This window comes from Salvelinus fontinalis, chromosome 14 (genome assembly GCF_029448725.1).
Source record: "Salvelinus fontinalis isolate EN_2023a chromosome 14, ASM2944872v1, whole genome shotgun sequence".
Classification (NCBI taxonomy): Eukaryota; Metazoa; Chordata; class Actinopteri; order Salmoniformes; family Salmonidae; genus Salvelinus; species Salvelinus fontinalis.
This window is the reverse complement of record NC_074678.1, coordinates 40,486,082-40,512,974: the sequence shown is the minus strand read 5'-3', so window position 1 is coordinate 40,512,974 and position 26,893 is coordinate 40,486,082. Positions and strand designations below refer to the sequence as shown.

Genomic DNA, 26,893 nt, shown 5'->3' with positions numbered 1-26,893 from the left:
GTGTGTGTGTGTGTGTGTGTGTGTGTGTGTGTGTGTGTGTGTGTGTGTGTGTGTGTGTGTGTGTGTGTGTGTGTGTGACTCACCCATGCAGCCATCTCCGTCAGGTCTGTGCTGCATGCCAGGGGGGCAGATACACATGAAAGTGCCAATCAGGTTCTTACAGGACATGCCCTTGGACTCACAGTCATCCAGCCCCTCTGAACACTCATCCTGGTCTGCAGAGGGAGAGAGAGGGGAGGGAGAGAGAGAGAGGGGGAGGGAGAGAGAGGGAGGGAAAGCAAGTTAGAGCGAGAGAGACGAGGAGAGGAAATGTTTAAAGAAAAATAGACAAAGATGTCTAGGCTACTGATCCATTTGACCAATAAGAAGCGGGAAAAAACAAATTACTAAAACAGATGAATGATTATACCGTAACGTACTGTATCTTCATAATCCAGCCATGAATCAAGTTCACTGTAAAACTGGCATCTCTAAAGCATGACCATATAAAACCAGCCGGCTGAATTTACGATGATAGACTAACTTCACTTTAACACAGCTGTATAATAGCTACCCCACATGGGTTAGTCTTACTGAGGGTTTTCATATGACTGCTGATAAAAAAGAGAGTCCTGAGAGAAAGAGAGAAAAGGCTCATGTGGAGGGAGACAGAGAGGGAGACAGGCTCCTGTGGAGGGAGAGACAGAGAAAGAGAGAGAGACACAGAGAGAGACAGAGACTCCTGTGTGGAGGTAGGTTATGCCGCGTCCCCTCACCTCTGCACATGCGGTGGTCGTCTCGCAGCACGTAGCCCGAGGGACACATGCACTCGTAGGAACCAAAGGTGTTTACACAACGGAAGGCACACAGCAGGGGGTTAAGAGAACACTCGTTGATATCTGGAGAGAGAGATGGAGGGAGAGAGCAAGAATGAGAAAGGGAGAGAGATGAGTACATGAGCATTCTATCGTACAAGAATAAATGTACAATCGGACGGTATATCATCGTAAGCATTTGTAATTTTCCAGGTGAAAGGTCATGGGTGTGTGTTTGTATGATGTTACATGCCTTCACAGGTCATCATGGAGCCAGGTTCGAAGCCTTCATGACAGGAGCACTCAAAGCCTCCCACCACATTAGTACAGGTCCCGTTACCACAGGGGTTTCCTATAGAGCACTCGTCAGTGTCTGGGGGGGGGGGGGGGGGGGGGGTGATTATGTAAATGAATTTGTCCTCAGGTATGTTGACTTCTGACATGAATGTAATCTTGAAGGAAAGTATATCTAATCTTCATCATCATCATTATCAACACCAATAGGGGTCAGCTCACCAACACAGTTGACCCCGGTGTAGTCCAGGTTGTAGCCAAAGGGACACTCGCAGCGGAACGATCCGTCCGTGTTGATACAGACACCGTTCACACAGACGCCTGGGTTGTCCAGACACTCGTTCATGTCTACAGAAAGACAGATGAGGACAGTTTATTGTCCAGACACTCGTTCATGTCTACAGAAAGACAGATGAGGACAGTTTATTGTCCAGACACTCGTTCATATCTACAGAAAGACAGATGAGGACAGTTTATTGTCCAGACACTCGTTCATGTCTACAGAAAGACAGATGAGGACAGTTTATTGTCCAGACACTCGTTCATGTCTACAGAAAGACAGATGAGGACAGTTTATTGTCCAGACACTCGTTCATGTCTACAGAAAGACAGATGAGGACAGTTTATTGTCCAGACACTCGTTCATGTCTACAGAAAGACAGATGAGGACAGTTTATTGTCCAGACACTCGTTCATGTCTACAGAAAGACAGATGAGGACAGTTTATTGTCCAGACACTCGTTCATGTCTACAGAAAGACAGATGAGGACAGTTTATTGTCCAGACACTCGTTCATGTCTACAGAAAGACAGATGAGGACAGTTTATTGTCCAGACACTCGTTCATGTCTACAGAAAGACAGATGAGGACAGTTTATTGTCCAGACACTCGTTCATGTCTACAGAAAGACAGATGAGGACAGTTTATTGTCCAGACACTCGTTCATGTCTACAGAAAGACAGATGAGGACAGTTTATTGTCCAGACACTCGTTCATGTCTACAGAAAGACAGATGAGGACAGTTTATTGTCCAGACACTCGTTCATGTCTACAGAAAGACAGATGAGGACAGTTTATTGTCCAGACACTCGTTCATGTCTACAGAAAGACAGATGAGGACAGTTTATTGTCCAGACACTCGTTCATGTCTACAGAAAGACAGATGAGGACAGTTTATTGTCCAGACATTCGTTCATGTCTACAGAAAGACAGATGAGGACAGTTTATTGTCCAGACACTCGTTCATGTCTACAGAAAGACAGATGAGGACAGTTTATTGTCCAGACACTCGTTCATGTCTACAGAAAGACAGATGAGGACAGTTTATTGTCCAGACACTCGTTCATGTCTACAGAAAGACAGATGAGGACAGTTTATTGTCCAGACACTCGTTCATGTCTACAGAAAGACAGATGAGGACAGTTTATTGTCCAGACACTCGTTCATGTCTACAGAAAGACAGATGAGGACAGTTTATTGTCCAGACACTCGTTCATGTCTACAGAAAGACAGATGAGGACAGTTTATTGTCCAGACACTCGTTCATGTCTACAGAAAGACAGATGAGGACAGTTTATTGTCCAGACACTCGTTCATGTCTACAGAAAGACAGATGAGGACAGTGTATTGTCCAGACACTCGTTCATGTCTACAGAAAGACAGATGAGGACAGTGTATTGTCCAGACACTCGTTCATGTCTACAGAAAGACAGATGAGGACAGTTTATTGTCCATACACTCGTTCATGTCTACAGAAAGACAGATGAGGACAGTTTATTGTCCAGACACTCGTTCATGTCTACAGAAAGACAGATGAGGACAGTTTATTGTCCAGACACTCGTTCATGTCTACAGAAAGACAGATGAGGACAGTTTATTGTCCAGACACTCGTTCATGTCTACAGAAAGACAGATGAGGACAGTTTATTGTCCAGACACTCGTTCATGTCTACAGAAAGACAGATGAGGACAGTTTATTGTCCAGACACTCGTTCATGTCTACAGAAAGACAGATGAGGACAGTTTATTGTCCAGACACTCGTTCATGTCTACAGAAAGACAGATGAGGACAGTTTATTGTCCAGACACTCGTTCATGTCTACAGAAAGACAGATGAGGACAGTTTATTGTCCAGACATTTTTGACATCTGGTCATCAGAGAGCTGATTCACTTGAGGGGTTGGTATGTCTGGGGTTGGCCCAGTCGTGTCACTTGTCACTCACCCTCACGGGCGTCCCCAAGTCCAGGCAGGGATCCATGGCCGTAGGGACAAAGGCTTTTAAAGGACGCTGGAGACACAAGGGCACGTTAAATGTACACACACTGACAGAACAAGATCCACTAGGCTTAGTTCTCATCAACTGGCTTGTGTTGAGGAATACGTTATCATAACAAACACTGAATGGAAAAGTACTGGAAGTGAGGTGTGTGGAACGTGCGCGTCGTGCGCGTGACTCACCCTCGCTCTCACGTGGGCACAGCTCGCAGGGGTCTCCCCAGCCCTCGCCTGGCATCTTGCTGCAGCAGCACTTGGCCTTGGTGGTGTTGAAGGACTTGGGCACAGAACACTTGCCTGACTCGAAGCGGGTGAAACAGAAGCTCTCTCTGGTATCTGTCATTCAGAGGGGGTTGGAGAAAAAACACAGTCAGGTGGATAGCAGACAATAGACTCCCACTAGTGGGTCTGCTGGAAAGGACAGAGGTGCTGTGATTTCTAACACATCTGTTACTTGGCCATTTAATGACTACTGTAATGTACAGTTCTCTCTCTCTCTCTCTCTCTCACCCAAACAGCGGCGCCCATTGTCCGACAGGACGAAGCCATTCTGGCAGATACACTGGAAGCTTCCTGGGGTGTTGGTGCACGTGCCAAACTGGCAGATATTGGGCTCCACCTCACATTCGTTGATATCTGGAAGAGAAAGTGAGCGACCGACAGGGCAATAGGGATGAGAGGCGGGAGAGGGAATGAGTGCAAAATCACAGAAAACTCTAAGGCCAGATGGTGTATGTGTGCGTATGGATGGCTACGTGTGTGTATACATACATACACACACTCTAAGGCCAGATGGTGTATGTGTATGTATGGATGGCTACGTGTGTGTATACATACATACACACACTCTAAGGCCAGATGGTGTTGCTGCAACAAGGCTATAAGGCTGTTACACAGCGTGTGGTGTGGGTGTGTGTTGGGCCAGAAGGCAGGGTCACTGCAGGTCGTTGACACCCTGATGTGTAGGTGGGGGCGTGTGCTGGCTCTATCTGTGTGAGCAGGTGGCATCAGAATGTGCAGAAGTAATGAAGTCATGTTCTCTGTGGTAGCTATGCAGTGTGTGTGAACTTGCGTCAAAGTTAATGGTCTCTTTCACCTCCAAATAGTTAAATGCGTGACGGAGTGTGTGTTTGTGTCTGTGTGTGTGTAGGGCTCCTACCTATACACTGGTCGTTCTGGACCTCGTATCCAGGTGGGCAGATACAGCGGAACGACCCGTCCAGGTTCTGACAGGTTCCAGGAGAGCAGGTACCAGGAAGACTCACACACTCATTGATATCTGAGGAAGAACATTGTGTGATTATACAGTACGCCTCAATGAAAACACACTATACACCCCAAGACATACATCAAATACTTCCAAATACTTGATTTAGCTTGGGGTTTGCACTTTGGGGACCATTCCATTGGCTCCAGTGTACCAGGCAAACTAAATCAAGCTTGAATCAAATATTCGAAAGTATACGACAAATGTACTTGACCCAGGTTTACAGTTGCTAGGGTGTTGACGTTGCTTACCGACACAGTTTTTTCCGTCGGGGGTGAGTTCGTAGCCATCCTGACAGAGACACTGGAAGGATCCCAGGCTGTTGATACACTGGCCGTTTCTACACACCTGACCCACCAACGCACTGCACTCATCAATGTCTGGAGGGGGACAGGGAAGTGGAGACAGTTCATAAGATTTCATCTAATTATTCAAAATATGCTACTCGAAAGAATCCCTTTTAACATTTCGACTGAACTACTCCTTAACTGTCGCCACAGTGTTATTTTCCATGATGAGATACCTCGGGATGTCATACGTACCCATGCAGTCATTGTTGTGCGTGAGCTCGAATCCAGGGAAGCAGAGACAGTTGTAGGAGCCCACCGTGTTCTTACAGGTTCCGTTCCCACACGGCTGTCTGTCACACTCATCAATATCTGAGACGGAGCGAGACCAGGGGGTGAGACCGAGGTGAGATGATTGAAAACGAACTACAGAGTGTCTACTGTGTCTGCTATGGTAAGTCTATTGAGTTTACTGGGACTCTTTACTCACCCATGCACATGGTCTGGTCGGCGGTGGCCTTGAAGCCGTTGTGGCAGAGACAGCGGTAGCTGCCCTGGGTGTCGATACACTCTCCGTGGCTACACACGTTAGGGATCTCCTGGCACTCGTTGCGGTCTACACACACACAGGGAGAGAAGATACACACCTTTTTAGTTTATTTATTTTAAATAATCTAACCAGGAAGTTCCATTGAGATCAAAAATATACACTGAGTATACAAAGTATTTCCATGACATAGACTGACCAGGTGAATCCAGGTGAAAGCTATGATCCCTTATTGATGTCACTTGTTAAATCCACTTCAATCAGTGTAGATGAAGGGGAGGAGGCAGGTTAAAGAATGATTTTTAAGCCTTGAGACAATTGAGACATGGATTGTGTATGTGTGCCATTCAGAGGGTGAGTGGGCAAGTCAAAAGATTTAAGTGCCTTTGAACGGGGTTTGGTAGTAGGGGAGATTAAATACATTAATATTGATCTTCTCAGTGTGTTCTCCCATTGACTAATAAACCATCTAACTCTCAAAACAATTATCTCTCAACAGGGAAACTCACTGTAGTACATTTCACTTATAAACAATCAACATAATCTCATCTCTCCAACCCCCCCCCCCTTTTGTTCTGAGATGGTGAATCCTCGCAGCCCCCAGGCACAGAGTTGGGACTCACCCACGCAGGCCCCACTTGGGGACAGCTTGAAGCCTGGTGAGCACTCGCAGCGGTAGCTCCCTGGGATGTTGATACAGTTGGCGTTGCGTTGGCACAGGTTGTCTCCGCTGTTACACTCGTCAATATCTGGAGGGAATGAAAAACAAGAGCGGGCAGCGACCATCAGTCACAGTGGTCATAACTGCCTAGTAAAAGCCCAGTGTGAGGTAATGCAGAGGCTGAGGAGGGCTAAACAGAACAGTGCCAGACTGGCTGGGGTTCAGTTCCTTGGTGCTTTAGCGTGATTTAAATCCCCTGGACTGGCAGACCCTGGCATTAGGCCCCTACAGGGCCAGTATACTCTGCTGTCTGTCTTCACAATTCATGTGGGAGAGAGGAGGGCAGCATTAACTTTACTGCTTATTAAGTGTGAGTGTGTGGATGTGTGTGTGTGTGTGTGTGTGTTGTGTGCGTGTATATTTGGTTTGAGGGCCACATAAAGTGTGTACGTATGTGTATATGAGGGAATGTTTACGATCGTTTTTTTTGATGAGAAGGAAAAAGGTGATGATTGTGTGTGTGTGTGTGTGTGTGTGTGTGTGTGTCTGAGCCTTACCTTCACAGATGAGCAGTATATTGTTGTAGCTGAAGCCCATGGGACATTCACAGCGGAAGCTTCCTATCTGGTTGATACACACTCCGTTTGCACATATCCCCGGGATCTCTCGACACTCATCAATATCTAGCGAACAATACAGCAACAGCTCTGTTAGAAGTCATTCACTCAGCTACTCCATCAAGCCACTTTATAATAGCACCATATCATATTGTATTATTATTGTTCTACAGTAGTACCACATAATAACATAATGATTATAGTATCTATCGGTTTTGGCAGTTCAGCAGTTTTTGTTGTGAACAAGCAGTAGGCCAGAATAACCTATTTGACCTAATGATGACCTTACCGATGGGCTTGCCCGTGTGGATGTCTATGATGAACCCAGGAGCCTGGTTCCCACACAGTAACTGGTACTCCGCTGTGGCGGAGAGGATAAAACGACGGAGTGAACATAGGCACCAGGAACATACAGTATTTATAGGCTGTCATGAAAGAGTTGGAGGTAGTGTGTCTATGAGTGTGTATATGTGTGTTTATGGGAGTGTGTGCGAGTGTCTTATGTTCCAACTCACAGGTGACAGGGGTAGGGCAGGCTTCACAGGGCTTGTTCCAGGCTTTGCCCACGTTGTAGGCACAGCAGCACATCTTCTTGGTCATGTTGAACGACAGCTCGTTCTCACACGTGTCGTTGAAGTTGCGGTAACACACGCTCTTCCTCATGTCTGTGATGTCAGCAGAGACGGGGTTGAGAATGACTCATCACAAATACACAACTCATTAACCGTTTGTAATCACCGTTACTAAACTGTTTGAATGTTTATTCACACACATACACAATCAGTCAAAAGTTTGGATACACCTACTTTCTTATTCAAGGGTTTTTCTTTATTTTGACTATTTTCTACGTTGTAGAATACTAGTGAAAACATCAAAGCTATAAAATAACGCATGGAATCATTTAGTAACCAAAACAGTGTCATACAAATCAAAATATATTTTCAGTTTGAGATTCTTCAAAGTAGCCACCTGTCACGCCCTGACCGTAGAGAGCTTTTTATGTCTCTATTTTGGTTTGGTCAGGGTGTGATTTGGGTGGGCATTCTATGTTCATTTTTCTATGTTTTTGTATTTCTTTGTTTTGGCCGGGTGTGGTTCTCAATCAGGGACAGCTGTCTACTGTTTTCTCTGATTGGGAACCATACTTAGGTAGCCCTTTCCCACCTGTGTTTTGTAGGTAGTTATTTTCTGTTTTGTGTTTCTGCACCTGACAGAACTGTTCGTTGTCGTTTTGCTCTTTGTTATTTTGTTCAAGTGTTTTTTGAGAATAAATCATGAACACTTACTACGCTGCGCTTTGGTCCGATCCTTCATCATCCGACGACCGTTACACCACCCTTTGCCTTGATGACAGCTTTGCAGACTTTTGGAATTCTGTCAACCAGTTTCATGAGGTAGTCACAAGGAATGCCTTTCAATTAACAGGTGTGCCTTGTTAAAAGTTCATTTGTAGAATTTATTTGCTTCTTAATGCATTTGAGCCAATCAGTTGTGTTGTGACAAGGTAGGGGGGCACACAGAAGATAGCTCTATTTGGTAAAATACCAAATCTATATTATGGCAAGAACAGCTCAAATAAGCAAGGAGAAACGACAGTCCATCATTACTTTAAGACATGAAGGTCAGTCAATCTGGAAAATTTGAAAGTTTGTTCAAGTGCAGTCACAAAAACCATCAAGCTCTATGATGAAACTGGCTCTCATGAGGACCGCCACAGGAAAGGAAGACCCAGAGTTACCTCTGCTGCAGAGGATAAGTTCATTAGTTACCAGCCTCAGAAATTGCAGCCCAAATAAATGCTTCACAGAGTTCAAGTAACAGACACATCTCAACATCAACTGTTCAGAGGAGACTGTGTGAATCAGGCCTTCATGGTCGAATTGCTGCAAAGAAACCACTACTAAAGGACACCAATAATAAGAGGAGACTTGCTTGGGCCAAGAAGCACGAGCAATGGACATTAAACCGGTGGAAATCTGTCCTTTGGTCTGATGAGTCCAAATGTAAGATTTTTGGTTCCAACCGCTGTGTCTTTGTGAGACGCAGAGTAGATGAACAGATGATCTCTGCATGTGTAGTTCCCACCGTGAAGCAAGGAGGAGGAGGTGTGATGGTGCTTTGCTGGTGACACTGTCTGTGATTTATTTAGAATTCAAGGAACACTTAACCAGCATGGATACCACAGCATTCTGCAGCGATACGCCATCCCATCTGGTTCGCGTTTAATGGGACTATCATTTGTTTTCAACTTTGCAAGGACCCAAAACACACCTCCAGGCTGTGTAAGGGCTGTTTGACCAAGAAGGAGAATGATGGATTGTTGCATCAGATGACCTGGCCTCCACAATCCTCTGACCTTAACCCAATTCAGATGAGTTGGGCTGCAGAGTGAAGGAAAATCAGCCAACAAGTGCTCAGCATATGTGGGAACTCCTTCAAGACTGTTGGAAAAGCATTCCTCATGAAGCTTGTTGAGAGAATGCCAAGAGTGTGCAAAGCTGTCATCAAGGCAAAGGGTGGCTACTCTGAAGAATCTAAAATCTATTTTGATTTGTTTAACACTTTGTTGGTTACTACATGATTCCATATGTGTTATTTGATAGTTTTGATGTCTTCACTATTAAAATAGTAAAACTAAAGAAAAACCCTTGAATGAGTACGACTGGTACTGTATATATAATTTAGTATGTATCACCCAGTGTGGTGTGACTCACCCATGCAGTTGTTTCCTCCGTTGACCTGCATGTACTCAGGAGGACACACGCAGGTGTAGTTCCCCAAGGTGTTGTAGCAGGTACCAGGGCCACAGATTCCAATGTGGGCTGTGCACTCATCAATATCTACACACACAAACACAGAATACACATGGTTACACACAGTAATGTCTTTTATTTTCTTCTACTATTTGGGGCTTTAGGCGGTCATCAATGATCAACTGAATCAGAGGAATACTGGGAAAGTCTGGAGAAAGACCTCATTTGACCCTTCTGTAACCTTTTCCCACTTACCCTCGCAGATGCGTGTCTCCTCGTTGAGGTAGTAGCCTGCGGGGCACTCGCACTGGAAGCTACCGAAGGTGTTGACACAGTTGCCACCCTGGCACAGGCCTGGCAGCTCCTGGCACTCATCAATGTCTGGTGGGGGCAGTGGGAGAAGGAGTCCGGTTTAGTTTGTTGGGACATACTCTTAATAAATACAACAGGATAATAAGATATGGACGAACAGTGTTTACCTTCCAGGATGACAGTGATGGGGTTAGGTCTGAAGCCCTCTCCTCCGGGACACAGTGTCTTGTACTCCGCTACAGACAAAAAAAAAAAAAGATCATACCACATTTTCCACAAAAATATATGTGGAATTGGCCAAGATGTTTTGTTCGTCTACAAAAAGAGCATGTCTGTCATGATTTGGTTCGACCAAGCTTTATAGTACGTACTGGAGTTGATGGGTGGGCAGAGCTCACAGGGGTTTCCCCAGGCTCCTCCCAGGGAGCAGCAGCAGGAGGCGCGGGTGACGCCCACGCCGATCTCAGCGCTGCAGGAGATGCCACCGTCGCCACGCGCCAACGTGTCCAGGAAACAGTTGCCCACTCGTGTGTCTGAGATGAGGGAAAGGAATTATTGTTACACACCCATCAACACTTCCTGCCACTCATTCATTGGCTGAGGGTTCTTCATCTCCATGGCTACCAGACATTAGCATTGCTCTGATGCCAGGTGTCCAGTACTCACCCACACAGCCCACTCCAGTTGGATTGAGCTCGAAGTCCGGAGGGCAGTTACACAGGTAGCTTCCTGGTGTGTTCACACACAAGCCGTTGATGCAGTTCACAGGGTCCGCACACTCGTTAATGTCTGGAACACACACACACACACACACACACACACACACACACACACACACACACACACACACACACACACACACACACACACACACACACACACACACACACACACACACACTTTATGACCAACATTAAATAACACACATGGATCCACACACACATGCTTTAACCACACACATGCACTATATGAAAGCTATGCACTTAGACTGAGAGGACTGGAGAAAGAGCCTTGATAAAGTCAGACTTACTGCGGCTGCACATGACAGAGAGATTGAGTGGCACAACGAGGGAATACAAAGTCCAAATTGATGGCGAAATATGAGGGCTGCCAGATTGGCTTGGTAGTGATGCCGTGGCAGAGTTATCAGAGTATGGTAGAGGCTGTGTGCTTCTCACCAGATTGGCTTGGTAGTGATGCCGTGGCAGAGTTATCAGAGTATGGTAGAGGCTGTGTGCTTCTCACCAGATTGGCTTGGTAGTGATGCCGTGGCAGAGTTATCAGAGTATGGTAGAGGCTGTGTGCTTCTCACCAGATTGGCTTGGTAGTGATGCCGTGGCAGAGTTATCAGAGTATGGTAGAGGCTGTGTGCTTCTCACCAGATTGGCTTGGTAGTGATGCCGTGGCAGAGTTATCAGAGTATGGTAGAGGCTGTGTGCTTCTCACCAGATTGGCTTGGTAGTGATACCGTGGCAGAGTTATCAGAGTATGGTAGAGGCTGTGTGCTTCTCACCAGTGCAGTTTCCTCCGCTGCGGTCCAGCTCGTAGCCGTCGTCACACACACACCGGAACATCCCCGGGAGGTTCTGACACGTTCCAAACACACAGATGTTCTGGAAGTTACATTCGTCGATATCTACCGGAGAGGGAGAGAAACATACGGTCAGTGTCTATGGTCAGAACGATGGTGTGTGTGTGTGTGTGTGTTATTCTGACCCTGGCAGGCCTTGCTGTCCTCAGTAGGGGTGAAGCCCATCTCACACTCGCAGCGGTAGCCCCCCGGAGCGTTCAGACACTGGCCGTTCTCACACAGGTTCACGTTGTCAGCACACTCATCCATATCAGAACAGGAGAAGCCGTCCCCGTTGAAGCCCTCCTTGCAGGCACAGCGGTAGGAGCCTGGGGTGTTGACACAGTCTGCGTTGAGGTTGCAGTTGTGCTCCTCAGTGGAACACTCATCCACGTCTACAGGGAGAGAGGAGGGTCAAACATAATCAGTTCACTCGGTGTCCGTAGACGAGGCATCCGCGCAATAACAATTCAAGATCCTATTCTGAGAAGTACTGTAGAGATCAACGACTGTAGATAGTAGTCACATCTCCGGTTTCTAGAGAGTTAAAGGATGTATGGCTCAGCTGGTAGAGCGTGGTGCTTACAACGTCAAGGTTGTGGGTTCGATTCCCCCGACCATCCAAATCTACGCACGCATGTCTGGAAGACGCTTTTGATAAAAGTGTCTGCAAAATGACGTGCTTTTTATTCCATTGAACGGGCTTTTGTTCCAGCCTAGCACTTGTATACTCACCCACACACTTGATGCCGTCTCCCACCCAGCCGTCACGACAGCGACACTTGAAGCTTCCGGGGACGTTGACGCAGGCAGCATGCATGTCACAGTTATGGGCTCCAATCTCACACTCATCAATATCTAGGAGAAGGAAAAGCAGCAGAGATATACATGTAGAGACATAACATGTGAGTGCCTCTCTCATTCTGTCTGTACTCTGGCTTATACCTTGCATTATTCACAGAAGTAAAAAAAATGACCAAAGCTTCATGACATCATCATAACTAAGATAGTGTTTTACAGTAAATAGCCTTACAGTTACGACCAGCGTGTGTGTAGCCCATGGTGCTGTGTGTCGTATGGTGTGTGTGTATGTGTGTGTGTACACTGTACCTGTGCAGCCGGTGGAGCCCTTCTTGACAAAGTATCCCAGCTGACAGTGACAGATGAAGGATCCCTTGGTGTTCTCACAGTCCCCATGCAGACAGATGTTAGGGTTCAGCTCACACTCGTTCACATCTGACACACACACACACACACACACAGAGGAACACACACAGAGGAAAACACACACAGAGGAAAACACACACAGAGGAAAACACACACAGAGGAACACACACACAGAGGAACACGCACACAGAGGAACACACACACAGAGGAACACACACACAGAGGAACACACACACAGAGGAACACACACACAGAGGAAAACACACACAGAGGAACACACACACAGAGGAACACACACACAGAGGAACACACACACAGAGGAACACACACAGAGGAACACACACAGAGGAACATGAGTTAACTGGTCTTGGAGAGGGGACAGAGGAGTAAAATATATGTCTAACAGGTAAGGGTAAAATTAGAGGGATGGGGGAGGGAGAGAGAGAGCAAAGGGAGAGAGAGGGAAGAGAAGGGGATAGAAGAGAGGGAGAGATGGAGAGAGAGAGAGATAGAAGGAGAGAGAGCAGGAGAAGAGAACACGGTGTACGTCTCACCAATGCAGGTCCTCATATCCATGGAGGCCATGAATCCGTCGTAGCAGAGACAGCGGTACTCTCCGGGGACGTTGGTACACTGGCCCCCATCACAGATATCAGGGCTGTCCTCGCACTCATCGATGTCTGGACAGGGGAGAGAACGAGTGTCACTGTGTGTTTTTACACTATACTATGTGTGCATGTACAGCATGCAGGTGGATTGCGTTACTGTGTGACTTACCAGCGCAGGTTCTGAGGTCGGGCATGAGAGCGTAGCCCTCACTACAGCTGCACTCGTAGCTGCCCTCTGAGTTGGTACAGTGTGTGTCACAGCCGCCGTTCATGATGGTACACTCATCAATATCTGCAATCAGAAGGGTTACAGGTAAGCATAGACACACACAAACGGACACTCAAACGGTGCTTTTTCTGGTCAAGTTTCGGATGTGACGCTTAGAAATGGTCAACAGCCACGGTGCTAACATCCACAAGACAAATGATGACATGTCTCAGTCAGGTGGTTACTCACCCACACAGCCCTGTCTGTCTGGTGTAACCTGGTAGCCCGTGTCACAGGAGCACTGGTAGTTCCCCACCATGTTGACACAGTGGCCATTCTTACACAGGTTGTTACTCAGCTGGCACTCGTTCACATCTGGAAACACACAGAGAAGATGACAGTTAGAGTCAGCTTAAATCAAAGGAATTAGCGACCACAGTAGACAACATAATGTAGGAGAGAATACCTCTACGTGACTTTTATGGCGTTTACTGTCTGGTGAACTTGAAAATGTATCCCAGATGACTTGAGGATGATGTAAAAACGCCAAAACAGTGATCTAACATGTCTCATATTCTAGGTGATGTAAAGTGTGTGTGTGTGTGCTGTATACTATGCATTGAGCAGTGATATACTGTTTGACTACCTTCGCAGGAGGAACCGTCGGGGCTCAGCTGGTGTCCGGGGGGACATTCACACTCGTAACTCCCCTCTGTGTTCAGACAGGCGCCTCCTTGACACAGCAGTGTGTTCCTCTCACACTCATCAATATCTGCAGGGGAGAGAGAGGGAGAGAAAGAAAGATAGAAGAGAGAGTGGAAGAGAGGGAGAGCGAGAAATATAAAAGAGAGAGAGGGAGAGAGTGCAACAAGGTCAACAGTCAATAATGATCTCAGAGGAAGTTCTCCCACTCTCCAGTCAGCTGGAGAGTAATATGTGTGTCCTCCACTCACCCATGCAGTTCTTCATCATCATGAAGCCGCTCTCATAGCCCTCGAAGCATTCACACTCGAAGCTGCCGGGGGTGTTCACACAGGTGCCGTGGCCACACAGGTCCGGAGAGATACGACATTCGTCAATATCTGTGGGAGTGGGAGAGACAGAGGGGGGAGAGACAGAGGGAGGAGAGACAGATGGAAGAGAGAGGGAGGAGAGACAGAGAGAGAGGGAAGAGAGAGAGAGGGAAGAGAGAGGGAGGAGAGAGGGAGGAGAGACAGAGGGAAGAGACAGATGGAAGAGAGAGGGAGGAGAGAGAGGGAAGAGAGAGGGAAGAGAGATAGGGAAGAGAGATAGGGAAGAGAGAGGGAGGAGAGACAGAGAGAGAGGGAAGAGAGAGGGAAGAGAGAGAGGGAAGAGAGAGGGAGGAGAGGGAGGAGAGACAGAGGGAAGCGAGAGAGGAGAGAGAGGGAGGAGAGAGGGAAGAGAGAGAGGGAGGAGAGACATAGGGAAAAGAGAGAGGGAAGAGAGGGGGAGAGACAGAGAGAGAGGGAAGAGAGAGGGAGGAGAGACAGAGGGAAGAGAGAGAGGGAGAAGAGACATAGTGAAAAGAGAGAGGGAAGAGAGGGGGAGAGACAGAGAGAGGGAAGAGAGAGAGGGAAGAGAGAGGGAGGAGAGACAGAGGGAAGAGAGAGAGGGAGGAGAGACAGAGGGAAGAGAGAGAGGGAGGAGAGACATAGGGAAAAGAGAGAGGGAAGAGAGAGAGGGAGGAGAGAGAGAGGGAGGAGAGACATAGGGAAAAGAGAGAGGGAAGAGAGAGGGGGAGGAGAGGGAGAGAGAGGAGAGACATAGGGAAAAGAGAGAGGGAAGAGAGAGAGGGAGGAGAGACAGAGGGAAGAATGCACATTGCAGAAATATCATATTCAACCTTCATTACTGATCTCATGAGGAAATATCATATTCAACCTTCATTACTGATCTCATGAGGAAATATCATATTCAACCTTCATTACTGATCTCATGAGGAAATATCATATTCAACCTTCATTACTGATCTCATGAGGAAATATCATATTCAACCTTCATTACTGATCTCATGAGGAAATATCATATTCAACCTTCATTTACTGATCTCACGAGGAAATATCATATTCAACCTTTATTACTGATCTCATGAGGAAATATCATATTCAACCTTCATTACTGATCTCATGAGGAAATATCATATTCAACCTTCATTACTGATCTCATGAGGAAATATCATATTCAACCTTCATTACTGATCTCATGAGGAAATATCATATTCAACCTTCATTACTGATCTCATGAGGAAATTCAGCTGTGTCAACAAACAGTGTCGTCAAGTGAGTTTGTAGCACAAGTTTATTTTTTGACCCTAAAACTTCCTCAAATACTACAGAAATCTTATTCAAAGATACTTACTAAAGATACATATTTCTCCGTAATTAGTTAAGATGCTTTTCTATTGTAAAAAAAACCCTGACTATGCTTTGTCTCTCTCGTACCGGTGCAGTTCCTCTCCTCCATGTTGAGGGCGAAGCCGCTGCTGCAGCGACATTTGAAGCTGCCGATGGTGTTGCGACATGTTCCGTGAGAACACAGGCCGCTGAACACCTTACACTCATTCACATCTGCAGGAGAAGAACAGAAGAGAATAATGCCAAGGGTCAGGGGTGAATTGTGTATGGAATTCACATGAAATTTACCTGTGCTATTTTTCCAAATCTAATCCAGTAATGATTTTCTCAAAATACATTTCTAGCTGTTTAGATATGTGATGCTGTGGATGGCTGGCACCTTTACATTTGATTATTTGTCTTGCTCTTTGTAGCTACTCAGTCTAGTAGGGATAGACCCTAAATGTGTAAATGACACAAAAAAACGCCTACTGACATTCAGACAAGGAAAACTGGACAATGAGTGATTGTCCCTACCTTTGTAAAAGGGTCTGCCAGTCAGGATGTCTCCTCGGTTGGCGAAGCCTGGTCCTCGGGGGCAGATGGACTTGTACTCCGGGGTTCCCACCTTGGGACACTCCTCACAGTCGATGCCCCAGGCCGCGCCCACCGAGCAGCAGCACATGTCCACGCGGTAGCGCCCGGGCAGCGGCTCGCCACACTCATCCTCATGCCACTTCATGTAGCACTGCTCGCTGCGCACATCTGAGGGACAGACAGATGGACGGACATACAGTACTGCTGACCACACAGTAGGCTCAAGATGCTAATATTTTTGGTGACCACATTTGTGTGACGAATTTGCTTGTTTATCAAGGTTTACGTTGGTTACTGTCTTGTCTTACCCACGCAGGTGCGTCCACTCCCGTCCAGGGTGAGACCCTCAGCACACTCACAGATGAAGGAGCCCTGGGTGTTGACACAGCGCCCGTTGGTACACACCCCCGGGAACACCTCACACTCATTGATGTCTGGAGGGGGGGGGGGGAAATCGGGGGTTATTAAAGGACTGACTGTACTGTATGACTCATCGGTTTCTATGGAAGGGAGGGAGTGGAATACCACAGGGAGGGAGACAGAGGGTCATTATGACTGTGAGAATGTCTCATACCAACAGAATGGATAATAGACAGTAGCAGCAGTGTGTGTGTCGGGGTCAATGTGTGTTTTACCTTCACAGTTGACTCCCTTCATACGAGCGAACCCTCTGGAACAGGCAGTGTCTGTGGAGAGAGACATCAGTTACCGTACACACCTCACACTTCAGTATCTTCATTAGGAGTGTGTGTGTCTACAAGTCTGTGTGCGTTTGTGTGCGTACTGACCGATCTCGCAGCGTTCACAAGGACTGCCCCAGGCGGCTCCCAGCGTAGAGCAGCACTCAGACTTGAGCGTGGCGCCGTTGATGTTGACCTCACAGCGGCCATCTTGGATGTTCAGCCAGCACGTTCCCTTCATGCTGTCTGTAGAGGGAGGAAGGGGGAGAGAGAAAGAGAGAGAGAGAGAGAGAGAGAGAGAGAGAGAGAAGGAAGAGAAAGGGAGGAGAGAGGGAGAGGGAAAAAAGAGAGAGAGAATGTCAGTAAGTGAAGGCAATCAAGAGAACCCTGCCAAGAAAAGGCCCTTCAATTCAAATGTACTGTGACGCATCAACACACATACACACATCTCTCATTGATATACTACATTCATTCCAAGCACAACACTACAGGCAGTGGTTAGTAACTAACTACAGGTGTCCCTTTCAACAGCTGCTTATACCAAGACACATGCATCAACGACTTTAATAATTTGCTATGGCACTCCTAATGGACTGAGATCATAGTCATAACAAACAGGATGTGCATTTTCTCTCCCGAGACCATGAGCCCACCCAAAACCTCGACCACAATTTACATTCTTGTCGCCGAGAAATGACTTTGAACCAAATATATGACTCTGCTTTGAAAATAAAACAGCTCTATATTTTAAAGTACAGGAATCTACCAGACTGACAAGGCCGGCTCATATGGGTATTTATTCGAATGACTCATCCCAGATTCCATCTGTAGATGGATGTTCAGATGCGTCTGGACATGCTCCCAAAGCTGACATCGACTTGTTTATTTAGTGGTATAAACCTTCTAAAACGCCTATGAAGCTCGAAACCTTGGCTCAAATCCCACTCCTTAGTTTGCCTCAGGACCACGTCGCTTTTTAAATTTGGGTCCAATTTTAAGTCGGCTAGTTATGACAGACGCCTCGGCCTCTTACCCACGCAGATGGTGTTGGTGGAGTCCAGCTTGCTGCCGTGGGAACACTCGCAGTTGAAGGACCCGGCAATGTTGCGGCAGATTCCGTTGACACACGGGCTGGAGTCACACTCGTTGATATCTGAAACACATGGACCAGAGCATGCCAGTTAAATGGTCATCCTTAACATCTAGACAGGCTTTTATTTCAACAATGTCATGACTCTCCTGGTCGAGGATCCTCAGATCTCAGATCAGCTTGGCAAATGGCTGACAGATAGCCAGACCCCCCTCTCACCCACAGGAGAGGAGAGGTCGGCTCTGGGCCGGTTTTATGACACCTCACGCCAATCGTAAATCTTATGCAGCAGAGAACCCGCTCCTGTTCTTCAGTACCAACCAAAGGAATGCCTTTGTCCTCCAGAAAACTTTTGCTGACAAAACCAAAATGTCCAAAAAAGCGAATATTGGAACAATATTTCTAAGATAGGAATGTTAAGAATGGTCAGTGGGGATCTAAATAATAATCATATCATATTGCTTTTCATTTTGTGATGTTATTAAAAACTGTATGAACCACATACTGTAACTTAGGAAGGAAACACATTCTAGCTGTCAAGTTTCCATCCAATATGATGCTAATACAATATGAAGAACGATGAAACTATTTCTGTTAAGATAGGAAGGTGATTTTAGTTTTCTAACAAGATCATAGTTTTCATGTCCGTTGCACATTAACTAAGCCACACCCCGAATGAGGTCAGAAGAGGCCCCGTGGCCCCGTGTGGCTCAGTTGGTAGAGCATGGCGCTTGCAACGCCAGGGTCGTGGGTTCGATTCCCACGGGGGGCCAGTACAAAAGAAGTATGAATGTATGTACTTGTAAGTCGCTCTGGATAAGAGCGTCTGCTAAATGACTTAAATGTAAATGTAAAAAAAAGAGCATGTCAGTGTGATGGAACCGCCCCTTTAGACCAGAGTGATTAAAATAGCTCGCTAAGAATTAACATACCAGACCAGCAGACGTGAAGCGTGAGCTAAACGTTACAAATGGTTGAAACTCTAAGACCAGAAAGCGTGTAGCTGTGGCTACACGTTGAAATGGTTAGAAACTCTGAAACTCTCAACACAAGGTGAAGAAAATAACCTCACTATACCAAAACATTGACAGTCTGCAGCTGTGCATGTAAAGGGGTCAAGAACTTTGACTATCTACCCGAGGAAGAAAAGAGGTGAGAAGCTCACCTCAGACAATCACTGGTGAATCATTGAAGCCACAGACAACTATGAAAGACATTGTGACCTCTGGTGGACAATCAGAGCCTTACACCCATCGAGCCATTCCCCATAGAATGTATAGGATTAATGTGAGAACAGTCCTAGAATGTATCCACGATAAATGTCCCTTTCTCTATCTCTCTCTTTCCCCACCCCCTCTCCATTGTGTAACAAGCCGTCATATCTTGTCAGTCCACTAGGAACTTTTGGCTCATGTAAGTGTGTATGTGCATTCTGTGTTATTATTTAGTTAGTTAGTAAATAAATAATTAAATCAAACTGTGTAGAACTGAATAATCAGAAAAGGCTGGGGTTCTTGCGGATTCAAGCAGTCAGCGACGATCAGAATGAGACTGATATGAGGTAATGATTAATAAGTGACTGTTATCGATGTATAACTTATATATATATTCTAGATTTTATTTCTTGAGATGGCAACACGTTAAACAACTTATTCCGTGGTGCCCCTAATTCCTAATGAGTTAATTGTTACATGATTAATTTAATCTAGTAACAATTGAACATAGTTAGTTGATTTGATAAATAAGAGTCACATTAATACCAGTCACGTCATGACAACAAAGACAGAACACGTTATGAAATTGGTTCAAGGACAGAGGATGTAAGCAAACATGTGGTCATATATTTTGATGGTCTATTTGACTACCTTCTCTCCATGTGTGTTTAAGTGTTAAACAGTTGCAGATGTATGCACTTCTAGACGATTAGACAGCTGCGAGGTATGAAATAGCACTGAAGAGTGTTTTAATGCATTGAGTCTTCGAACAAACTGTGGCTCCTTTGGCGTTTGTATGAGGTGTTTACCTTCGCAGGTCTCAGAGTCTGGTTTGAAGACGAAGCCTTTGGGACAGGAGCAGGTGTAGCTGCCAGGGGTGTTTCTACACAGGCCGTTGTCACACAGCAGACGGTTCACGAGACACTCGTTGATGTCTGGGAGACATGAAAGAGTGGAGGAGAAGAAAACAACAACATGGTTGATCAAGTGTAGGGGAGAGTGGGGTAAGTTGAGACATTTTTTTACATTCAACATCACTCCGTCAACGGAAATAGTATTCTCTCTAACAAAGATATCTACCTATATTTCAGGATGTTGTGTTTTCCTGGAAATAATCAGAATTCATGTAAACATTACAGTTTTGAAAACATAGCTTGTCCCAAAAAAGTGGTCTCTTGGCACAACTTACCCCATGTATGGGGTAAGTTGAGCCACGAACAGGGTAAGTTAAGCCACCTACAAACTTCTTTACCGAATGAAATATTACAGCTACCTTTTTAAAACCATGTCTATCTTTATTAAAACCATGTCTATCATGTCTATCCCATTAGCATCGTTAACTGGCTACATACAGAGTCATTGACAAATGCGCGAACCAAACAGACATACAGATTCAATATTGCTGGAAATTAATTGGCAGATTTTGGGTTACGTTTGTCTTTTCAAGCAGGGAAAAGTACCCAATTGTCATACTTGAGTAAAAGTCAAGACACCTTAATATAATATTACTCAAGTAAAAGTCAAAGTTGCCCAGTACAATCCTACTTGAGTAAAAGTCTAAAAGTGTTTGGTTTTAAATATACTTAAGTATCAAAAGTAGAAGTAAAAGTATAAATCATTTCAAATTCCTTATATTAATCAAACCCATATGGCACCATTTTCTTGTTTTTTAATTTACGGATAGCCAGGGGCACGCTCCAACACTCAGACATCCTTTAGAAATGAAGCATGTGTTTAGTGAGTCCACCAGATCCGAGCAGTAGGGATGACCAGGGATGTTCTCTTGATAAGCGTATGAATTAGACCATTTTCCTGTCCTGCTAAGCATTAAAAATGTAACGAGTACTTTTGGGTGTCAGGGAAAATGTATGGAGTAAAAAGTACATAATTTTATTTAGGAATCTAGTGAAGTAAAAGTAAAAGTTGTCAAAAATATAAGTAAAGTAAAGTACAGCAGATATGGAACTCAGTTTGACTTCAGACCACTGTTATTGAGATATGAAAACGTGACAAACTTTAATTTGGGTCGCTGCTTCTCCCAGCAGACATCGGCGAGTGGATACAGGAAGACGGGACTCACCCACACAGTTCTTTCCGCTGGAGTCGGACTCGTAACCGATGTTACAGATGCAGCGGTAGCTCCCTCTCAGGTTCTCACACATGCCGTTCTGACAGATGTCAGGGTCCAAGGCACACTCGTTGATGTCTGAAGAGACACAGAGGACAAACCCACATGAGACACAGCCTCATCTTAAGGCTCTCTCCAACAAACATATTCATTGTATTTTTTCACTCTTTGATTTGAAATTCGGAGGGAAAGTCACACATTTCGGAGGGACGCATTGGAATGTTTGAGGGGAGGCCTGTTCAATGTCAGAATAACTATCAGTGATAGTAGGGCAGGCTCCAAACCACACAGACTTAAGATCAAACCGTACAAGTAACATTACTCACCTCTGCCGTCAGCGGTGATGCCAATCCCACTGCTGCACACGGCCTGGAACTCAGCTGAAAGGCAATTAAAAACACCTGTCACCTGCTAATATATCCAGTGTAACAAAAAAAACACCATTTACATTATAATTCTAACAATCACTGCTGCAGTACTTGGTAGAGTTCTACAGGATATTAGCCTGTAATCTGAACTGTACTGTGATGTGAAACAATTCTGAAACAGAGCTAACAGGATCTTAATAACGGCACATGTAAACCACTGATGCTTGCTGGTGGGGTTAGGGTTAGCTTTGGTCACCTGAGTTGCGGGCAGGGCAGGGCAGGCAGGGCTCTCCGAAGCCGTGTTCAGGACTGGCACAGCAGCACTCAGACTTGGTGACGGCGCCAGGGAAGGGCCGCGAGCACGTGCCCATCTTGATGGCGCCGTAGCAGGTGGTGCGCATGTGTGTGTCCACACACACTCTCCCGTCCACGTCGATGGCCAGGCCCGGTGGGCACTCACAGCGGAAGGAGCCCTCAGAGTTGATACAACGTCCGTTCATACAGATGCCTGGGGTCTGGCACTCATCAATGTCTGAGGGAGGAAGGAGAGAAGAAGGGAAGCGATACAGTAAATAATTGTATAGCCTTATTTCATTTAGATAATCACTTTAATAACACTTTATTAATCCTTCCAGGAGCAATCTACTCCCTTGAAGATGATCTGTAGATCATAGGAGGCTGGTGGGAAGAGCTATGGGAGAACAGGCTCATTGTTAACGGCTGGAATGGAACCAATTGAACAGTATCAAACATATGGAATCCACATGTTAGACTCCGTTCCATTGATTCCATTCCAGCCATTACAATAAGCCCGTCCTCCTATAGCTCCTCCCACCAGCCTCCACTGCTATAGATGTTGATCAGACTATCAACAAGTGATCCAGTGGGTCAGCTATCAACTGCAACTCTGTTGACTTCAGATAACTGCAACTAGTGTATGGTAGATGACATACCTGTGCAGTAGCGTCCGTTAGGTGCCAGGGCAAAGCCAGGTTTACAGATACACTTGAAGCTACCATCCTCATTGATACACATTCCATTGAGACACATGTTGGTGGTGGCACACTCATCATGATCTGGAAAAGCACAGGGAGACACATTTTCATTTATAATGGCCTAGTTGTGCAATAATCTACCGCAGATTCCGTAGATTGAATATATAAATGAATGTCCATTGTTACCTATGCAGTTCTTTCCATCAGGAGTGAGTTCAAAGCCAGCGTTGCAGATGCACTGGAAGCTTCCGCCAGTGTTGACACAACGTCCGTTACGACACATCACTCCGTTCACGATGCACTCGTCAATATCTGTGGAGGGGAGTTAGGTACCAGTCTGTTTCTGTTCTGGACACCGTCAGAAGGCCAACGTACCCAGTCTATCCATACCATACAACTGTTGGAATAAAAAATAATCATGGTGAGTGATTGGAACATACCAATGCAGGCCTGTTTGGTGGGGGTGCCCTGGTAGCCTTCGTGACACTTGCAGTGGTACGACCCAGGTGTGTTGACACAGTCTCCATTGACACAGGGGTTGCTGACGCACTCATCCACATCTGAAGGAGTGAGGAGAGGAGGAGAAGAGAGGAGGGAGAGGAGGAGATGAAGAGAAATGAGTTCATCAGTAAAACACAGGGTGCTCCAATTACAAACCTGAACACTCCCATACGTGTTAAAAAAGATTGGAATCAATGATAATGTGTAAAGATACCCTGAGCGTTACATCAGAGAAGTCCCATGTGTGGTCAGAAGATGGCAGTAGAGTATATGTAATATCCCTAACTGTAATGACTTTGTAGTGGGCTTACCGATACACTCCCCGCGTACGTCCTGTCTGTAGCCCATGTTACATTCACAGCGGTAGCTGGTCGGGGTGGGGATACAGCGTCCGTTCAAACACAGGTTGGTGAAATGTTTACACACATCAACGGTCTCATTGAGTGATACTGAGGATACACAACACAACACACAATTACATTACATTACTAAAGAAGGTTAATTATTCTCAAAAACACAGTGAAGAAGATGAAAAGAGATGAAATGTTGCTCCAATCATTATTTTTACATTCAGGTGAGTCTCATTCAGATACAATCTCTTCTTCAAAAGACCTAGTCCACGAACTGATCAACAGGCTATACAGTGCATTCGGGAAGGTTTCAGACCCCTTGACTTTTTCCACATTCTGTTACGTTAAAGCCTTATCCTAAAATGAAATAAAAATGTATAATCCTCATCAATCTACACACAATACCCTATAATGACAAAGTGGAAACAGGTTTATAGAAATGTAGCAAATCTATTACAAATAAACAACAGACCCTTTGCTATGAGACTCGAAATTGAGCTCAGGTGCATCCTGTTTCCATTGAACATCCTTGAGATGTTTCTACAACTTGATTGGGGTCCACCTGTGGTAAATTCAATTGATTGGACATGATTTGGAAAGGCACACACCTGTCTATACAAGGCCCCACGGTTGACAGTGCATGTCAGAGCAAAAACCAAGCCATGAGGTTGAAGGAATTGTCCGTAGAGCTTCGAGACAGGATTGTGTCGATGCACAGATCTGGGGAAGGGCACCGAAACATTTCTGCAGCATTGAAGGTCCCTAAGAACATAGTGGCCTCCAACATTCTTACATGGAAGAAGTCTGGAACCACCAAGACTCTTCCTTGAGCTAGCCGCCTGGCCAAACTGAGCAATCGGGGGAGAAGGGCCTTGGTCAGGGAAGGGACCAAGGACATGATGGTCAATCTGGTAGAGCTTTAGAGTTCCTCTGTGGAGATGGGAGAACCTTCCAGAAGGACAACCATCTCTGCAGCACTCCATCAATCAGGCCTTTATGGTAGAGTGGCTAGATGGAAGCCACTACTCATTAAAAGGCACATAACAGCCCGCTTGGAGTTTGCCAAAAGGCACCTAAAGACTCTCAGACAATGAGATACAAGATTCTCTGGTCTGATGAAACCAAGATTGAATCACGTCTGGAGGAAACCTGGCACCATCCCTATGGTGAAGCATGGTGGTGGCAGCATCATGCTGTGGGGATGTTTTTCAGCGGCAGGGACTGGGAGACTAGTCAGGATCGAGGGAAAGATGAACGGAGCAAAGTACAGAGAGATCCTTGATGAAAACCTGCTCCAGAGCGCTCAGGACAACGACCCTAAACACACAGCCAAGACAACGCAGGAGTGGCTTGGGGACAAGTCTCTGAATGTCCTGGAGTGGCCCAGCTAGAGCCCGGACTTGAGCCTGATCGAACATCTCTGGAGAGACCTGCTCCCCATCCAAGCTGACAGAGATTGAGAGGATCTGCAGAGAAGGATATATAGATAAACTCCCCAAATACAAGTGTGCCAAGACTCGAGGCTGTAATTGCCGGCAAGGGTGCTTCAACAAAGTACTGAGTAAAGGGTCTGAATACTTACGTAAATGTGATATTTCAGGGTTTTTTTATACATAAAAAAAAAAAAAAAAACCTGAGCTGCCAGAATAATAGTTTGTGTGGAGGTGCTGATTAACGGCAAATAAACTATAAACTATCAAAGTAAAAAAAGTGGCACACTCCATGTATAATCTCCCAGCAATTTAATGGGTATTTACCAACGTTTCGGCACCGCTGTGCCTTCCTCGGGGTTTATACATTTGCAAACATAATATTATTTATTTGTCTGCTTTGTCAATATGGAGTATTGTGTATAGATTGATGAGGGGAAAAAAACAATTTAATCCATTTTAGAATAAGGCTATAACATAACAAAATGTGGAAAAAGTTAAGGCGTCTGAATACTTTCCGAACGCACTGTTGACTCAGTTTAAACCATAGAATTAGGAATTAAACTATTAGAATTTTATATAATCTCTATGGTTTAAACAATATCTAATATCTCTGATACAAAATGTAAAACCACAAGCTAATAATAGAACACTACCCAATTGACACTTTTCACGGCCCAACCAACTCACCGATATTACGCCCCCCACCGTTTCCTCCGAAACCATTTCCTCCTCCTCCTCCTCCTCCTCCCTGCCCCCCTCCTCCAATTCCTCCTCCGTTGCCATGGTGACCATTGCCATTAGGTCCGTTTGGGTTGAGCTTGTACCCGTAGCTGTAACCGTTACCGTTGCTGCCACCACCATTGGGGAAGACTCCGTGGGGGAAACCTCCGTTACCTGTGCCATGGGGAACCCCATCGATGCACAGCCTTCTGTACTCATCTACAGGAGAGAGCATGGAAAGGGTTAATGTTGGTTCATCTTCAAATGACTCCCATACACATTTACCTCAATGTTGTTTTGTTATGGTTTGGGTCATTTTGACCTATTTTGAAAGTATATAGTGTAAATGGGTAATTGGTTGCATAAACTCACACATTAGAACAATGCCTGGGCATGACTATGGCTGGGAAATGGGGAGGTACAGTGGCTTGCAAAAGTTGCCTTACAACCTGGAATTAAAATAGATTTTTGGGGGGGTTGTATCATTTGATTTACACAACATGACTACCACTTTGAAGATGCAAAATATGTTTTATTGTGAAACAAACAAGAAATAAGACTAAAAAACTGAAAACTTGAGCGTGCATAACTATTCACCCCCCAAAGTCAATACTTTGTAGAGCCACCTTTTGCAGCAATTAATAGCTGCAAGTCTCTTGGGGTATGTCTCTATAAGCTTGGCACATCTAGCCATTGGTATTTTTGCCCATTCTTCAAGGCAAAACTGCTCCAGCTCCTTCAAGTTGGATGGGTTCCGCTGGTGTACAGCAATCTTTAAGTCATACCACAGATTATCAATTGGATTGAGGTCTGGACTTTGATTAGGCCATTCCAAGACATTTAAATGTTTCCCCTTAAACCACTCAAGTGTTGAATTAGCAGTATGCTTAGGATCATTGTCCTGCTGGAAGGGGAACCTCCATCCCAGTCTCAAATCTCTGGAAGAATGAAACAGGTTTCCCTCAAGAATTTTCCTGTATTTAACGCCATCCATCATTCCTTCAATTCTGACCAGTTTTCCAGTCCCTGCCGATGAAAAACATCCCCACAGCATGATGCTGCCACCACCATGCTTCACTGTGGGGATGGTGTTCTCGGGGTG

At 45.5% G+C, this 26,893-nt stretch overlaps 1 protein-coding gene and 2 non-coding genes across 4 annotated transcripts in view; 2 read left to right on the top strand and 1 right to left on the bottom strand.

Annotated features, from left to right (window-relative positions):
• The window catches only part of LOC129810845 (fibrillin-2-like), an 84,643-nt gene that overhangs the window by 6,344 nt on the left and 51,406 nt on the right, over nucleotides 1–26,893 (bottom strand). For both annotated transcript variants that reach the window (XM_055861779.1, XM_055861781.1), the window contains exons 11-54: nucleotides 25,759–26,010; nucleotides 23,600–23,737; nucleotides 23,228–23,347; nucleotides 22,974–23,099; nucleotides 22,746–22,868; nucleotides 22,049–22,324; nucleotides 21,751–21,804; nucleotides 21,377–21,502; nucleotides 20,106–20,231; nucleotides 18,026–18,145; nucleotides 17,101–17,238; nucleotides 16,948–16,998; nucleotides 16,621–16,746; nucleotides 16,253–16,480; nucleotides 15,824–15,949; nucleotides 14,315–14,443; nucleotides 14,008–14,133; nucleotides 13,611–13,736; nucleotides 13,323–13,445; nucleotides 13,100–13,225; nucleotides 12,489–12,614; nucleotides 12,114–12,236; nucleotides 11,525–11,773; nucleotides 11,322–11,444; nucleotides 10,475–10,597; nucleotides 10,180–10,341; nucleotides 9,976–10,044; nucleotides 9,752–9,877; nucleotides 9,458–9,583; nucleotides 7,259–7,408; nucleotides 7,033–7,104; nucleotides 6,684–6,809; nucleotides 6,089–6,214; nucleotides 5,409–5,534; nucleotides 5,174–5,290; nucleotides 4,883–5,011; nucleotides 4,524–4,643; nucleotides 3,875–4,000; nucleotides 3,548–3,700; nucleotides 3,312–3,377; nucleotides 1,311–1,436; nucleotides 1,048–1,167; nucleotides 756–878; nucleotides 84–215 (exon numbers count right to left, since the gene is read on the bottom strand). In XM_055861779.1, the coding sequence (XP_055717754.1) occupies nucleotides 84–215; nucleotides 756–878; nucleotides 1,048–1,167; nucleotides 1,311–1,436; nucleotides 3,312–3,377; nucleotides 3,548–3,700; nucleotides 3,875–4,000; nucleotides 4,524–4,643; nucleotides 4,883–5,011; nucleotides 5,174–5,290; nucleotides 5,409–5,534; nucleotides 6,089–6,214; nucleotides 6,684–6,809; nucleotides 7,033–7,104; nucleotides 7,259–7,408; nucleotides 9,458–9,583; nucleotides 9,752–9,877; nucleotides 9,976–10,044; nucleotides 10,180–10,341; nucleotides 10,475–10,597; nucleotides 11,322–11,444; nucleotides 11,525–11,773; nucleotides 12,114–12,236; nucleotides 12,489–12,614; nucleotides 13,100–13,225; nucleotides 13,323–13,445; nucleotides 13,611–13,736; nucleotides 14,008–14,133; nucleotides 14,315–14,443; nucleotides 15,824–15,949; nucleotides 16,253–16,480; nucleotides 16,621–16,746; nucleotides 16,948–16,998; nucleotides 17,101–17,238; nucleotides 18,026–18,145; nucleotides 20,106–20,231; nucleotides 21,377–21,502; nucleotides 21,751–21,804; nucleotides 22,049–22,324; nucleotides 22,746–22,868; nucleotides 22,974–23,099; nucleotides 23,228–23,347; nucleotides 23,600–23,737; nucleotides 25,759–26,010 (5,799 nt within the window). The remainder of the gene's footprint in view (nucleotides 1–83; nucleotides 216–755; nucleotides 879–1,047; nucleotides 1,168–1,310; nucleotides 1,437–3,311; nucleotides 3,378–3,547; nucleotides 3,701–3,874; nucleotides 4,001–4,523; nucleotides 4,644–4,882; nucleotides 5,012–5,173; nucleotides 5,291–5,408; nucleotides 5,535–6,088; nucleotides 6,215–6,683; nucleotides 6,810–7,032; nucleotides 7,105–7,258; nucleotides 7,409–9,457; nucleotides 9,584–9,751; nucleotides 9,878–9,975; nucleotides 10,045–10,179; nucleotides 10,342–10,474; nucleotides 10,598–11,321; nucleotides 11,445–11,524; nucleotides 11,774–12,113; nucleotides 12,237–12,488; nucleotides 12,615–13,099; nucleotides 13,226–13,322; nucleotides 13,446–13,610; nucleotides 13,737–14,007; nucleotides 14,134–14,314; nucleotides 14,444–15,823; nucleotides 15,950–16,252; nucleotides 16,481–16,620; nucleotides 16,747–16,947; nucleotides 16,999–17,100; nucleotides 17,239–18,025; nucleotides 18,146–20,105; nucleotides 20,232–21,376; nucleotides 21,503–21,750; nucleotides 21,805–22,048; nucleotides 22,325–22,745; nucleotides 22,869–22,973; nucleotides 23,100–23,227; nucleotides 23,348–23,599; nucleotides 23,738–25,758; nucleotides 26,011–26,893) is intronic.
• trnav-uac (transfer RNA valine (anticodon UAC)) lies at nucleotides 11,929–12,002 on the top strand. Its single transcript has one exon. It is a non-coding gene; the product is annotated as a tRNA-Val (tRNA).
• trnaa-ugc (transfer RNA alanine (anticodon UGC)) lies at nucleotides 18,780–18,855 on the top strand. The gene has a single exon. It is a non-coding gene; the product is annotated as a tRNA-Ala (tRNA).